The 14,758-nt window shown below is 50.6% G+C and overlaps 1 protein-coding gene across 1 annotated transcript in view; it reads right to left on the bottom strand.

The window, feature by feature from the left end:
* Positions 1-14,758, bottom strand: part of DNAH3 (dynein axonemal heavy chain 3) — a 229,454-nt gene continuing 214,696 nt past the window's right edge. Inside the window, exons 55-61 of the mRNA XM_036279927.1 lie at positions 13,606-13,722; positions 9,222-9,376; positions 8,317-8,484; positions 6,755-6,897; positions 3,773-3,977; positions 2,768-2,905; positions 1-395 (exon numbers count right to left, since the gene is read on the bottom strand). Of these exons, the coding sequence (XP_036135820.1) occupies positions 42-395; positions 2,768-2,905; positions 3,773-3,977; positions 6,755-6,897; positions 8,317-8,484; positions 9,222-9,376; positions 13,606-13,722 (1,280 nt within the window). The 3' untranslated portion in view covers positions 1-41. The remainder of the gene's footprint in view (positions 396-2,767; positions 2,906-3,772; positions 3,978-6,754; positions 6,898-8,316; positions 8,485-9,221; positions 9,377-13,605; positions 13,723-14,758) is intronic.

The raw sequence follows: 14,758 nt of genomic DNA, 5'->3' as shown, positions 1-14,758 counted from the left end.
AAGAATGAAATGCCTTTTATTTTCTGTGGGGACAGATGCCATCAGTTATCCAGCTGGCACAGGCAGGCTACCCCTCGGTTTATCCAGTGCTTCTGGGGCCTGTCTGTTGGAAGTTCGATGGAGAGGACGTAGTTGGTGGAGTGGCCTGTGGTGGACAGGATGCCTCTCCGGGCGCTTGTTTTATAGACTGGACACACGTAAATGTTCTGATGCAGAAATGCTGCACTTTCCCCAGGTTTCAGCCAGATGATGGGCACCGGGTCATAGAGGATTTTAGGGAACGACTCCTCAATCTGCATCATTTTCCTGTCCCAACGAGCGCCTTCCAAGAAGAGTCCTTTTATGTAGGCCCCATCTTCTGGGTTACGCTCCATGACGGTTTCTTGTGTGGTTACCTGAAGGAGAGGAAGCTGTGAGTTTCGTGACCTGCCGCTTTCCTGATGGGCAACCTGACTGTCATGTCTGCCTTTCCCAGGGTGGACCCCCAGGACTCTGCGGCATCTGTCTGCCACACGCAGGCCAGGCCAGACTCCCGGTGGGCACGCTGCCCTTCTGCGTGGCAGGCACGGACGTGACCTACACCAGGGGTCAGGGACCACTGGACTGTAGCTAGCTGAGTGGCCCTTTCTGAACCTGGATCCACAGGTGAGTGGTTAGATTCAGGTCCATACCAGTAAAACAGTGATCGGGGGGGGAGAAATGGAGCCTTGGTTTGTGCTTTTTGTCCTTTTCTGTAGTCGAAAGATTCCCACCATGGTCAATTTCAGGCTATCGGCTATTTTTTTTTTTTTTTTTATCCTCACCTGAGGACATTTTCCATTTTTTTGTTCAGGTAGAGTGGGAGGGGGAGAGAGAGAGAGAGACAGAGAGAGAACCATCGATGTGAAAGGGACACATCAAGTGGCTGCCACCCACACGACCCAACCAGGGCCAGGGACAAACTGCCGAGGTACATGTACCGAGGTACATGTCCTTAGCGGGAACTGAACCTGGGTCTCTGTGGACCGCAGGCTGACGCTCTAACTGCTGAGCCGAACCGGCCAGGGCCTATCAGCTATTTAACAGTCAGCTCCAACTGGCTCTGGTGAGTTGGTGCGAGCCAGCTCCAACCCACCACAATGTATTTATTTATTTATTCATTCATCTATTTATTTCTATTGATTGATTTTAGAGAGAGACAGGAAGTGGGGGAGAGAAAGAAAAACATTGATTTTTGTTGTCCCACTTATTTATACATTGATTGATTGATTATTGTATGTGCCCTGACTGGGATGGAACCCTCAGCCTCGGTGTATAGAGACAACACTCTAACCCATGCACAGTCTGGCCAGGGTGCCCACCTAACTGGGACTCAGAGGTGGTGAGCTCAAATTCCTTCAGGTAGATACAGAAAACGGTCTAGGTCAGTGGTTCTCAACCTGTGGGTCGTGACCCCTTTGGGGTCGAACAACCCTTTCACAGGGGTCGCCTAAGACATACCAGTAGCAAAATTATAGTTATGAAGTAGCAACAAAATAATTTTATGGTTGGTGGTCACCACAACATGAGAAACTGTATTAAAGGGTCACGGCATTAGGAAGGTTGAGAACCACTGGTTTAGGTGAATAGGGACTGTGGGACTTATGGCGAAACATAGAGCATAAGCTCCATTTTATTTTAGTTTTAGATTTTTTTCTTCTATTGATTTAAGAGAGAGAGAGGAAGGGAGAGGGAGAGATAGAAACATCGATGAGAGAGAACTTCGATTGGCCGCCTCCTACATGCCCTGCACTGGGGATCGGGCCCACAACCTGGGCATGTGCCCTGACTGGGAATTGTGCCATGACCTCTTGGTGCATGGGTTGACGCTCAACCACTGAGCCACACGAGCCGGGCCATAAGCTCCATTTTAAAATCACTCAAATTCTAATTTTTTTTGTGATTGTGAATGAAATGTTTTTCCCATTTCTATTTCTAAGAACTTACTGCTAGAATATGAAAGGCTATTGATTTTTGTATATTTAACTAGTTACCTTACAAATTCTTCTCTTATATAATGTTTTTGGGGTCTCTTGGGATTTCTAGGTATACAATCATTTCAACATCAAAAAATATGGTTTTATGTTTTTTCCAGTGTTTACCAGTTGTTTTGTTTTGTTACTATATTAATTTTGGATTAACATTGTCTTGAAAGGCCTATCAAGTTAAGTTTATTCGCAAACCTTTTTTTTTTTTTTTGGTACGTGCCCCCCTAGTGTGAACCGAACCTGGGACTGTCTGGTCTGCAGGCCAACGCTCCAACTGCTGAGCCACACCGGCCAGGGCTGTTCGCAAACTAAATTGATCTCAGAGGATCTTCCCGCAGAATCTAAGGTTGTACGTCCACAGCCCGTCCTGCTCCTTCCTCTCCAAGGAGTGTGGGTGACACTCGACTACTGACAATTCCTTTAGCTTTGCTCCCAGCAAAAGACCAGCCAAGACCCTGAACTTCCTTCCACGTGGGGACCACCTGTTAGACAGACAGCACGGGAGATGCTTGCATTCTTCGTAGAGTCATGGTGGGAGATGTTCCTCTGAGAAGATCCCTTTATACACACAGAGACAAAGCCTGGGGAATCCTCTGCTTCTGTCAGGAATACCTCTGGGAACTACTTTAGTTCGCACTGAGTATTTCACCTGCACCATCTCAGAAGCAGCTGTGCCCTAACACACCGAGTGTTCAGACTAACAGGAAGTGGACATCGGTTTCTCCGGCTGACCGAGCTGGCCTAAGCCAGAGCAGTCCTACCTCAAACTTGAATCCAATGTGGTCGATGGGGATGGTGTACTTCCGGGCGTAATTCTGCGAGACGCCCGTCAGAAACGACTGTGTGAAGTAGAACCCGGAGATCCAGAAGACCACCGGGGGCCCGCTGTCGATCCAGTCCTGGAGGCCCAGAAACGAAAATCCCCAGTCAACAAAGAAGGCAAAGATAGTTCAAAGGCAGGTCATGGAAATGAGTCCATGAAGAAATATGCTTTTTCTCCTTTCCCTTGAAACACATAGCCTTTCGGTTTGCCTTACATCTTCCCACTCACATGAAGGGACAAAGAAATGTACGTCCATGTGAAGGGAAGCTCGAGCCAGTGCCAGGGGCTCAGCTGCACCCACCCGCTGTGGCAACAGGGGCCGTGCCAGTGTGCAGGCCCGCTGCGTCAGGTCTTCCTTTTTTTGCAGGACAGATATCTTGATTTTTATGTGTAATGATCCAATGTTTACATGCTTACTCCAGAATTTTATTTTATTTTTTTTCAGACAGAGTGGGAGGGAGAGAGAGAGAGAAAAAAAAAAACATCAATGTGAGAGAGACACATTGCCTGGTTGCCTCCTACACGACCCCGACCAGGGCCAAGGACGAACCGAACTGCAACCGAGGTATGTGCCCTCAGCAAAAATCGAACCCGTGACTTTTTGGTCCAAGGGCTGACACTCTAACCACTGAGAAAACCGGCTAGGGCTTGCTCAAAAATTTTAAATTACCAGGCTGCCAAACCAAATGTATCTTTTAGCCAAATCTGATCCACGAGCCACCAGTGTGGGACCTTTACAATCACTCTACTCCTGCCTCGAGGCTGGTCTCCCGCCACTGTGACCACTCCTGCCCTCAGCTCTGGGAAGACCATTTCCAGAAGAGCTCGATCCAGGGCACTGTGGCTGCCTTGCCTCTCCCTCTGCCTCTGGTCTGTCCTTTCAGAATGTCCTCTCCACCTGAGTGAGCACGCCAGATGCCCAACTACCCTGACTCCCAGGTACCTGGAAGAAGGCCAGGCGGGCCAGCATGTCAGCCACATAGCCCCCCAGCGGCTTCAGCGAGGGGTAGGACTTGGCCATCCACATGGCCGGCACTTTGCCCACAAGCATGCTGTTGAAGACATCCTCCAGCTCCGAGGACATCAGGACCTGCCCTTTGATGGCCTGGCCAAGATTGATGAGGCTGGTACGAACTACTCTGGTCAACCTGTAAGAATAAAGGAGCCTCTCAGTCCAGCTCTCCAGTGGCTTCGCTTTGCCGAGCACACCGACTCCCGGTCTCCTTCCCCTTTCCCTCCTTTAGAAGGTCAGACAATTAATGTACCTTCGTGGTAGAAAACTTCTAGAGCTGAGAAAAATTAAATCACCCATTGTCTCACCACTAACAATAACTTTGATGCACATTTATCTTTCTAGATTTTTCTGTATGTAAACAAATTAGTTTTAATGGAATCATGCTATATTACTTTTTTGTAATTTTTTTCTCTCAGCATAGAGGAATCTTTTTGCCAATTCAAGAGATTTAAATTATCCTGTTGAATGACTGCAATGTCATGTTTTACTTAACTCTCACCCTGTTGTTGAAATTTATTACTTTAGGTTGTTGCCACTGGAAACTGCATGGCTGGAAAGATCCATCTGTATCCATCTTTGAACAAATGTATAATAATTTTCTTACCCAAAGTGAAATTTTTAGGTCAAAGAGTAATTCAATTTTCGCAGTTTTGATCTAAATTGCCATTTTGACCCAAGGTGCTGTTTTTAACAGACTGACTATGAGGCGCATACCTGAGAATGGCAACCGAAGGGCAGCCTGGGAGTCGCCACACTTGCCTGTTTCTTCCTCTGGCCTCTGTGCGTGAGGTCTAGCCAAGCACAGAGGGAATGTACCTGAGTGTGCAAAGAACCTGCCACCAGAGAGAGCTTGTCATCTCCCAGACTTATGAAATCGCAGCCAAATGACATAAGAATGGTCAAATCCAGGAAGAGACTGTGGTTGTGTAACCACTAGACATTCACACTGAGAAGTTAAGGTTCAAGTACATGGTGTGTGTGTCTAGCTGGGCAGTCAAGTGCATCGTGCCCCCTACCTGTGACTGTGACACCTAAAGACCTACTTGCAAACGTTTTCCTTCTGTTCTTGCAAGTAGGAGCTCTGTAGTGCCAAAGGTTTGAGTACCCAAGGAAGGCACGTTTGCCCCAGAAGACAGTAACGCTTCCTCTGAATTAGAAGCTGACCTGTCTCCTCATCATTCGGGGCTTCTCATGCCACCAAGTGAACAGGCCAAACCAGCAGTGAGCATGAGTGTTAGAGTATTGCCCGATGTGGTTGATCTTGACCATAGCGGGAAAAGAAGGTTGCTGCTGCCTGATTGCTTGTATTCAACGGCCTGCAGTAAAGGCAAGTGAAAGCCCCTGCAACTCCAAGGATGAGCTGCAGGGACCTCAGCGGCTGTGGCAGCCATCAGGCCTGGTGTCTGGATATGAGGACTCAGCTCATGGTGCCAAGTCATTTGACTCACCACAGTGGTGCACAGTCCTAGGCTCACACCCATGCTTTTGGTTCTGCCATACAGTCAACTGCTATTGACTCTAAACAGGAACCTAAGATTGGGGAAGCCAGAAAATTCTTAGATGACATTCTTCTAGTTCCCTAGTCCTTCAGAGTCAGAGCTGTCCTTAAAGCAGAGCAATGACCAGTGAGGCAAATGCAGACAGCAACACAGGGAGCCTGGAGCAGTAATAACCTTGGAGACAGAAGCCATGCGTTTCTTCATTTGGCCTGGATGCTTGTTGGGAGTCCTTTCAGTTTTGACTATAAGTCAATCAAGATAATCCAGTCCAGCCAGTGTGGCTCAGTGGTTGAGCACTGACCCATGCACCAAGAGGTCACTGGTTTGGTTCCTGGTCAGGGCACATGCCCAGGTTGTGGGCCCAATTCCCAGTGGGGGGCATGCAGGAGGCGGCCAATCAATGTTCTGTCTCATCGATGTTTCTCTCTCTCTCTCTCCCTCTCCCTTCTTCTCTCTCTAAAATCAATAAAGGGGAAAAAAAAGAATGCTTGTCCTTTTAAAAAAAAAAGAGCCCTGGCCAGTTTGGCTCAGCGGTTAGAGTGTTGGCCTGTGGTCCAGAGAGACCCAGGTTTGGTTCCCACTAAGGGCATGTTTCTCAGTTGCAGTTTATCCCCGGCCCTGGTTGGGTGGTGTGGGTGGCAGCTACTCGATGTGTACCTTTCACATCAATGTTTCTATCTCTCTCTCTTCCTCTCTCCCTTTTACTCTACCTGAGCAAGAAATGGAAAAATGTCCTCGGGTAAGGATAAAAAAAAAAAATCAATAAAAAAAAATTAATAAAAAAAAAAGATAATCCCACAGGGCTCAGCGCTATATACAGTAACTGGAGAAGTGAAGAGGGAGCCCCATGGCCAGCCCTAACATCCCTTCCCTACCCTATGGGAGAGGCAATGGGATGAAGTTCTCCCCTCTCCTTGCTCCATTTACCCTGATTTCACAGATTGGCTAGGTGCATGAGCTCTGGAATCAGACAGCTTGGGTTCGAATTCAGCTCTTCCACTGAATGACGGTGTGACCTTGCACCCGTTATGTCACCCATTCGTTTTTTCCCCTTTAAGACAGTGGTAGAGAGATTACTAACTGCATATTTCAAAAGACTGCTCTGTGGTTGGGTGCAGACACATGCACAGTGCCTGGAGCCATGCCTGGCACCAAGGGCTCAATAATAGTGGCTGCAATGATTACTTTTACTTGAACTTGGTGTTGGTTTCCACCTGACTTTGCAGATAAATGATTTAATCCTGGGCCAGCACTTGTTAACATGGTCCTATTTATGGCCCTCACTGTGGGTGGGATAAACCACTTCCTCTGCATAGCAACCCCTCATCAAGTGTCCATCTCAATTACTGCCAGTTAGATCCCACCCCTCACACTCTAACTCCAAGGATCCAAGTAAGCCCATCTGGCCCACCTGTTGAATCTGATGAGCTCCTGCCTCAGGACGGTGTTCATGGATTCCTCGTAGACCACAGGGTACAAGTTCATAACCACTTCCATGTCAAAGTCACTGGGAAGCTTGGAGAGTATGTCCTGGGTCAGTTCCTTAATCACGTCCTTAAAGGGCAGAGGAGACATGAGTCAGAATGAGCCTGTGGTTGGTGCCTGTCTGGGTAAACCTGAAGCATCAGCATCCGTCTTTGTGAACAGTCTGCTGGACCTTCCTGGGAATGTTCCTACAGAAGCCAGTTCCGCTGGTGAAGGTTCGGGAGGACCAGGGGGACCATCCCCACACCAACCTTGGGGAGGACATCACCCTTTGGCCCAGAAAGTAAAAAGCTGAGCAGAGAACCCTGTTCTCACAGCTGGCGCAAGGCCCAGAGGGCCAGGCCGGACATGCCCGCTTGGCCTCGGTCAGGCAGCCTCAGGGCAGCCCTGAGCCCTGAGTGACTCCTGTTTGCACATGGCCCCAGGTGAGCCTCCCACAGCTGTCACAGCTGGTTGTTAGGACCCACTCCTGATTCGGATGGGACACTTGTTCAGGGCCAGTGACAGGGACAGCTGGGAAGGCAGCAGGCCACTCCTCAGACTGGTCACGAACGGCTCAGAGCAGTGGCCCTGCCAGCTGTGGAGAGACAGGCCGGAGCAGCAGCAGGACCTGGCGTGCGCTCCGCCTTCCTGCGGCTGTGCAAGGCTGCAGTGCACACTCCTTCCCGCTTCCCACTGTGAAGGGGATTTCCACCCCGAAACGGGGACACTGCAACCGGGCTGGCTGAGCTTCACAGCTATGACCACTTCTACCCTATGAACCATTCAGGAAGCCAAATACACGAAATCCACAGCTGAGCTGGGAAGGCACGAAAGGAAGGGGAGAGAGGGCCAGAGGGAGGCGCGTGCAGACGGGGTCACCTGCCCTCGTCTGTAGACTGAGGATGGTGACCTGACCACGACTCCAGGCGCTTCCAGGACATGAAGCAAATCACACTGAGCACACAGCGAGAAAGCCGTCCTCCTTTGGAGTGCCGGCCACCTTTCTCTTCATTCCCTCAAGGAGGAAGTTCGGGTCAGTGCTAACTACACACCTTGTGACACTTGCTGTGACACCCTGTGACATGAGCCCGACGAGGTCTCAGCAACATCATCTGGAAAGAACCTGGTTGCTGCTTAGTTTTCATTTTCTATTTTGTGGGTCCCATGACTTTATGGAGATGGGATGGAGTTTCCATTTATGGGACTGATGTGCGGTTTTTGAAGTAAATAATTTTGAGTCAAGTAGAATTATTTTTACATAGCATGTACAGGGGGTGTAGATAATATGTGGGGTCAGCAATGAATCCTGAACATTCTGTGGGAAGAGCTGGAGTCTGGAGACCCTACTGCTCTTCTGCATCCGAGGACTCGCAGCAGGAAGACAGGGCACTGTGCCCTCCTGCCGGGCTGCCAGGCCTCCACTTCTCTGCCTCCTTGCCCATCACCCACAGTCCTGTGCCCTCCAGGTGGAAAACTGCCTGGGGAATTTCATTCAAGCCAGGTTACCTGAGGGGACTTGCCGCTCCCTCCCGACTGTCTGGGGAGAGTCAGCAGCACCCCCTGGAACAGCTGGTTGGTTTCTTGGTTGTCCTTGGTGATGTCGGCGTTCTCATGGAGGCCAAACACTTCGGGGTGGGCTGTGATGGGGAGGTTCCTGATATATTCAATATAGGACTGGAAAGAAAATCTTCAGTTGGCATAAATGTAGGTTCCCTGGGGTCCCGCAGATCACTCAGGGCTTGGTCAGACCCAACCAGGGCAGGAATTACACTGAATGGGACACGACACACACACACACACACACACACACACACACACACGCAGGGTGAACATACCACAAGTGCTTCTACATTCTTTGACTTTGGAGCCAGACAGAGCTGGGTCTGGATCCTGTCCTGACACAGACTACCTGCGTGACACTGAGCTAGTCACCTGAAACCCGGTTTCCTTACCCATGGGGGGGGGGGAGATGAAGCTGTGAAGGACCCAGGCCTTGGCATAGGGCAGGGGCTACGTAACGGCAGCCCCCTCATCCGGCCTTCAGATGTCCTGTTTTCCCCTTTCCTGTCTCACCCTCCCAGCCAGTGTTTTGGTCCCTTCCCTCTGCCACCGTCTGAACCTTTTTTTCCAAGTAGCAATGTCCAGCCTGCTCACTACCAAGGCTTCACCTTAACTTCCCTCCTCTCCCCGAGAAGCCCCCCTATTTTGAAAGACCTTATCTACCAAATACTCAGTGTTCATTACACAGTAATAATGTCTCTCTCACAGGCTGTTTGAAATATTGGAAATAGCTTATGGACCCAAACCAGGAAGCTCAAGGCTCCCCTGGGCAGCCCTGGCTGCGAGGCAGCCCCTGGCCATGCAGACTGCTGGCTCCCCAGGGACAGGGGCCTCTCCCGCATGCCCCTCACCTGGTAGGAGCCATGAGGAGGGATGTAGTAGGTGTCTCCAGGGGCAACATGGTAGTGGTCCTGCTCGATATCCTTGGAGTAGAAGGTGGACAGAAGGGACAGCAGGAGACGCCTGTCCTTGTCATCAGTCACTCTGCCTCCATAATTACACTCCCCTGGAGACAATGGGCAGAGGAAGAGGTTGAGCCAGGAAATGTCATAATGAACTTGGTCATTGACCTAAACCAGAGGAGTCTTTGAGCCCAGGAGCTCGGCTGAGATTCAGGGCTGCTAAAACCATGCTCAGCTTGGGCTGAGACCAGGCCTATTTGGTATTATGGTTGCTATAAAAATAATCCATGCCCACCACATTAGAAATTAAAAAATAGAGATAATGGGGGAAAAAGCAAGCAATACAATCACTAATAATTGCACCAAACGTAACTATTGACATTTAGGTATCTTCCAAGTGTGTGTGTGTGTGCACATATATGTGAAAGACCACAAGAATGTGGTTCAGGTCCAGAACTTTGGCAGAGACAGTTCGGTTCCACTTCCACTCTGCCACTTTCCAGCCCATCTCTCGGTTCCAATCTCTGCCATTTAAGAGCCGCTTGTCATCTGCCAGAAGTGGAGACCCCTGTAGAGCCGTCCCACAGGCTGCGGTTAGCGCCTACAAAGCCTCTAGCAGAGAGGTCGGCACAGAGAGCAGGGTTACTTACAGCCGTCACAAACATACACTCAAGGAAGCTGAGAGGACCCTGTCTATGCTGCTCTGGGACATGACTCCCCGCGCCCCATGAACACTGTTCTCTGAGACTCGGGTTTCTGTACTCAGATTTCTACAAGAAGAATTAGCTCATTCTATTAAGGGGACATCAAGTGCACCTGGCCAACCCCAGGATACATTTTTAGCTGGTCCATATTCCACAGTATATGGTACCACCTGGTATTTGGTAGCTGTGGGCACATTCCAGTCTGTAAGGAGGAGACATGTATGTGTGTGCATGTATGTGTGTGTGTGTGTGTGTGTGTGTGTGTGTGCAGGGGCTCTCCTGAACAGTGGGATCATTTCCAATCCCAACTATTCTAGAATGATGCACGTCTACAGACAAGAAACAGGAAGCATGACCCGAGTTGGGGCAGAAGGCCTCTGCTGCTCTTGGCCCTGAGCTGGAGGACAATCCTGAGGGCCCATCAAGGGAGAAGTGAGGGAGTAAGGGAAAGTGCCTACGGCAAAGTCACCTGAGCCCTACAGAAGCCCTTTCATCTTGAGCCAGACCATCCAGATGCCTGAAACTCTCTCTGAGGACTTCTCAGGCCTTAGCCAATTTAGTTCAAACATCCAACATTCAGTGGCTTGTCCCAGCTGTAAGGAGGGTATGACAACAGCTGGAAGGAGAACATTGAAGGGAGAGTGCCCATGAAGTCCGCGTGGCCGTGCTTTGGGGCACCCAAAAGAGACCCAAGTGAAGGTAAATCTCAAGCACAGAGTTCTGGTGGAAGATCCTGTGACCACTCCCTCTGCAGCAAATTTTTCTGGCTTTTGTGTTTATGAAAAAAGGTGCATTTCCTTACGCTATATCTACATCTCCTCTCTGAAGCAAGAACACAAGTCCCTGTGGGGCCATGGTGTGCCTTATAACTCCCAAATTCTCACTGTTCCTGGGGCAGGGCTGGGGGCGGGGCCAGGTTGAAACCTCATTGGCTTCAGCCCATCTGATTGGATCACCTCTCTCCAAAGGAGACCTGTCCTTGCGTGAGTGTCAGTTCAGAGCTCCAATGAGCATCTGGATCTGTTCTTCCCTCAGCACAGGGGAAGGTTATACTTCCTGGGTGCTTGCAGTACAATGGGGCTGGGCAACAAGTTCTTGAGCATTTAATTCCTGGCATAAGCTCTTCAGTGCTTGCCCTGTGGCAGTGACCACACAAGTATATGTTGAGATGGTGGTGGCATAGAAGTTGGTGGAGCCTCGCCAGCTGTGCCCCTGACCTGATTGCAATGAGCAGCAAGTTTTGCCGATTCAGGCTGGACATGTAGATTGGGCAAGAAATGGACCTTTGATGCCTGACACCCTTGAGATGTGGGGACTGTTTGTTACGTCAGCCTAACTAGTCTGTGCTGACTACAAGTTGGAAAGTGACTATCCTCAGGCTGCTGGGGCACAGAGGAGAGTGGGCTTGTGAGCTGTAGGCGGTTCAGTACCACACTGCAGGGCAGGCAGTCACCATGCGTTCCATCCTGCAGTCGGCTCATGAACCCTGTGCTTCTGGAGAAGACCTTTCCACAAACTAGCACCCATGGGACTTATGCTGTGTGTCACTTGGGGTTTTGTGTCAGGGGACACTGTGCTGAGTGAAGGTCTGTGTGCCCTTCTGAGACTGAACTTGATCACTTGAAAGCAGGGCTTCTCAGCCTTGGCCCTGTGGGCAGGTTGCACGGGAGAGTTCTGTTTTGTGGGGCTGTACTGTGCATTGTAGGATGTAGAGCAGCTTCCCGGCATCCACCCTGTAGCAATCCCATTTAGTTGTGACAATGAAAAATGTCTCTAGACATTGCCCAATGTCCTCTGGGGGGCAAACTCACCCATGGTTAAGAATCACTGCTCTCAAGCCTCAGTCTCATCAGCTGTGAAATGAGTTACTAGCATAGAGCTTACAGATCATTGTGAGACTCAGTGCACTGATCTGCTGTGGATGAGAAACGGTTCTAGGTTCTACGGAATGCAGCCTCACAGGTGATGGGATCATAAATTCCTACCTGGGCAGGTCATGGTGGGTGGTCCTGCCCCAGGCCTCTAACTTCCGCAGTGAAAGGTCTACCTTTGCCTTAAACAAGCCCTGTCCATTGTCTCTGTGCACCCAGGTGAGCACACCTTTGAAATGCCTCTTTTCAGACCCCTCAAGTGAAACCACTCTCCAGATAGCACATAATCTGAACTGTCCTGTAATCCGACCCCACCTTGCTTTCTCCCCTGGGTACACTCTTCCCTAGCTCCCTCCATCCCAAATGCACAAAGGCAGCTGCACACTGACTTCCGGGAAGCATTTTCTGGTCTGTTGAGATTTCCTTTCTAGGCATATCCTCTGTTTGGCTCCAATACATTCTTACAAAGTCTCTCTGCAGCCCTGACCCATGTGGCTCAGTTGGTTGGAGCATTGTCCTGTGCACTGAAAGGTCATGGGTTCAATTCCTGGTAGGAGTGTGCAGGAGGCAACTAATCAATGTTTGTTTCTCACATGGATGTTTTTCTCTTTCTCTCTCTTTCCCTTCCTCTCGCTCAGTAAAAATATATCCTTGCCTGGCTGGTGTTGAGCATCGACCCATGCACCAGGAGGTCGCTGGTTTGGTTCCTGGTCGGGGCACATGCTCAGGTTGCGGGCCAAATCCCCAGTGGGGGGCTGCAGAAGGCGGCCAATTGATGTTCTCTCTCATTGATGTTTCTATCTCTCTCTCCCCTCCCTTCATCTCTCTCTAAAATCAATAAAGAAAAAATTATTCAAATATGTTTAAAAAATAAAAACAAAAAAACATATCCTTGGGTATGATTAAAAAGAAAACCTCTGCAGTTTGGACATCTGTATGTTGACAGTGTCTGTAAAGTACTTCCACTGACTTGGGAGAGGAGCCAGACAAACCCCTCAACACATGTTGCTGAGGAAGACACGTGTGTGGTCTCAAAGATACCGGGTTTTCCCGCGGGGCGGCGTGCTGGCCCGGGGCCATGCGTTCCACTCATGGAGCACACCCCTACCTACGCGTGAGGATACAGCCAAGCTGTACACACCTCCGCTGGTACAGGTGACTGGTGAGAGGCCGTGATAGGACGGCGCCGGTTGGATGGCGCCGGTTGGATGGCGCCGGCTGGGTGGCGCCGATTGGGTGGCGCCGATTGGAAGCGCCGGTTGGATGGCGCTGAGTGGGTGGCGCCGGCTGGGTGGCGCCGGCTGGGTGGCGCCGGGTGGATTGCCTTCATACAAAGCAGCGCGTTTCCACCGCAGGGTCCCTCTGCTGGGACCCTCTTCCCTCCCTGCTGCTGCCGACGCCCTTCCTTCTCCCACCCGCAGACTCAGCTCCCTCAAACCCCACCTTTCTGCCTTCGGAGGTTTCCCCGACCGGCTCCTGCCCCGCCCCAGGTTTGCTCCCCGGCTGCCTTTCTGCTTTATATGTGTTTCTCTTACTGAACGGATCACTGCATTGTCATTTGATACTTTTTCCCCCTGTGAACCATTTGAGGGTGGGAGTCATCGCTTAGCTTTCTTTCCTTTGGAAGACAGTGTTAGCATGGGGACAGCTTAGCGAGGGCTCGGAGTGCTGGGAGGACGCGTGAGGGACCAGGGAGCAGACGGCAGAGGCGCGGGAGGGAGGGCGCGGCGGCCGCAGCTGCCAAGGCTCCGCGAATACCTGTCAGGTAGGTCAGGGCGTCGAAAGGCACCTCCTTGTAGTCGTTCAGAAACATCTGGATCTGCCGCACGCTGATCCGCAGGTCCGACTCGTTGAACTCGTAGGGGATGTTCCAACCTGCGGTAGGCAGACGGTCAAGGCTTCAGGGCCCAGGCTCAGTGTCCACGCAGAGCTGAAGCGGGGGGAGTTCGACACCCGCATGGATCCAGAGCCTCTCAGCCACACGAACAGAAGCGAAGCACAAGGCCAGCTATGAGCCTTGCCAGGTACTGCCAACGTGTGATTGACAGGTACTGCCAACTGAGCCCCTCGGCCTGAGAAAACATCCCCTTTCAATTAGATTTGCGTCTGGGTCTCCTGTGTGTTAAGGAAGATGTTAGCATCCCGAGGTTTGCGGTTCAGCAGGGCTGGAACTATGGTAATACACAGGGCTCCAGAATGACACAGCTAGAGAGCAGCATTAGGACGGGGCCTCCGGCTGTCAGCTTGGAGAACTCGCCTCCTCGCTGGTGGGAGGACTTGAGGACTACTGCTTATATTGCCAAGGGTGTAATGAATGATAAACACCCAGGGGCTGGACAAGTGACATAAGTGTGTGAACTGAGCTTGATGTAAGAAAGCAGGGTTTGATGGGACCTGTGTTCCATGGAGACGGTTCATCTCCTCCTATACATTCACATTCAAATTAAAAATAACAATAATACAATTTGTGCTCTGGCCAAAAGAACACAATGGGGCAGTTGGTTGCAAGCCGAGCTGCTGCGTGGATTTTCGGAGGTTGGGCATGGGGGGTAGGGGGGAGAAGATGGGTGTGAAAGGCAGGTCTCTGCAGCAGAAGCATCCTGGAAGCATCTTGTCCCTGCTCCCCCCATGGAAGGGCCCAGTGTCTGTGCAGGTAACTGGGCGGGGCATGCAGGTAGGGTGAAAGGAAGAGGATGCTCAGAGAGAACCAGAGGGTGGTCTGCCTCCCTATCTGGAAGGATGGCTGAGAACACTTGAGGCAGCCATTTAAGGTTGTTGAACAGGATCGAGGGTGCAGACCTGAAGACCACGGGGACATGGAATTTGTTTTCAGCAGTTGGATGGTCTGCTCTAACACAAGTGTTCAGTTAAGGTAGGCCAGTGATTGGTATACTAATAAAAATTTTATTTT

The sequence above is a fragment of the Molossus molossus genome, unplaced genomic scaffold (assembly GCF_014108415.1).
Source record: "Molossus molossus isolate mMolMol1 unplaced genomic scaffold, mMolMol1.p scaffold_m16_p_3, whole genome shotgun sequence".
Classification (NCBI taxonomy): domain Eukaryota; kingdom Metazoa; phylum Chordata; class Mammalia; order Chiroptera; family Molossidae; genus Molossus; species Molossus molossus.
This window is presented reverse-complemented; position numbering and strand designations above follow the sequence as displayed.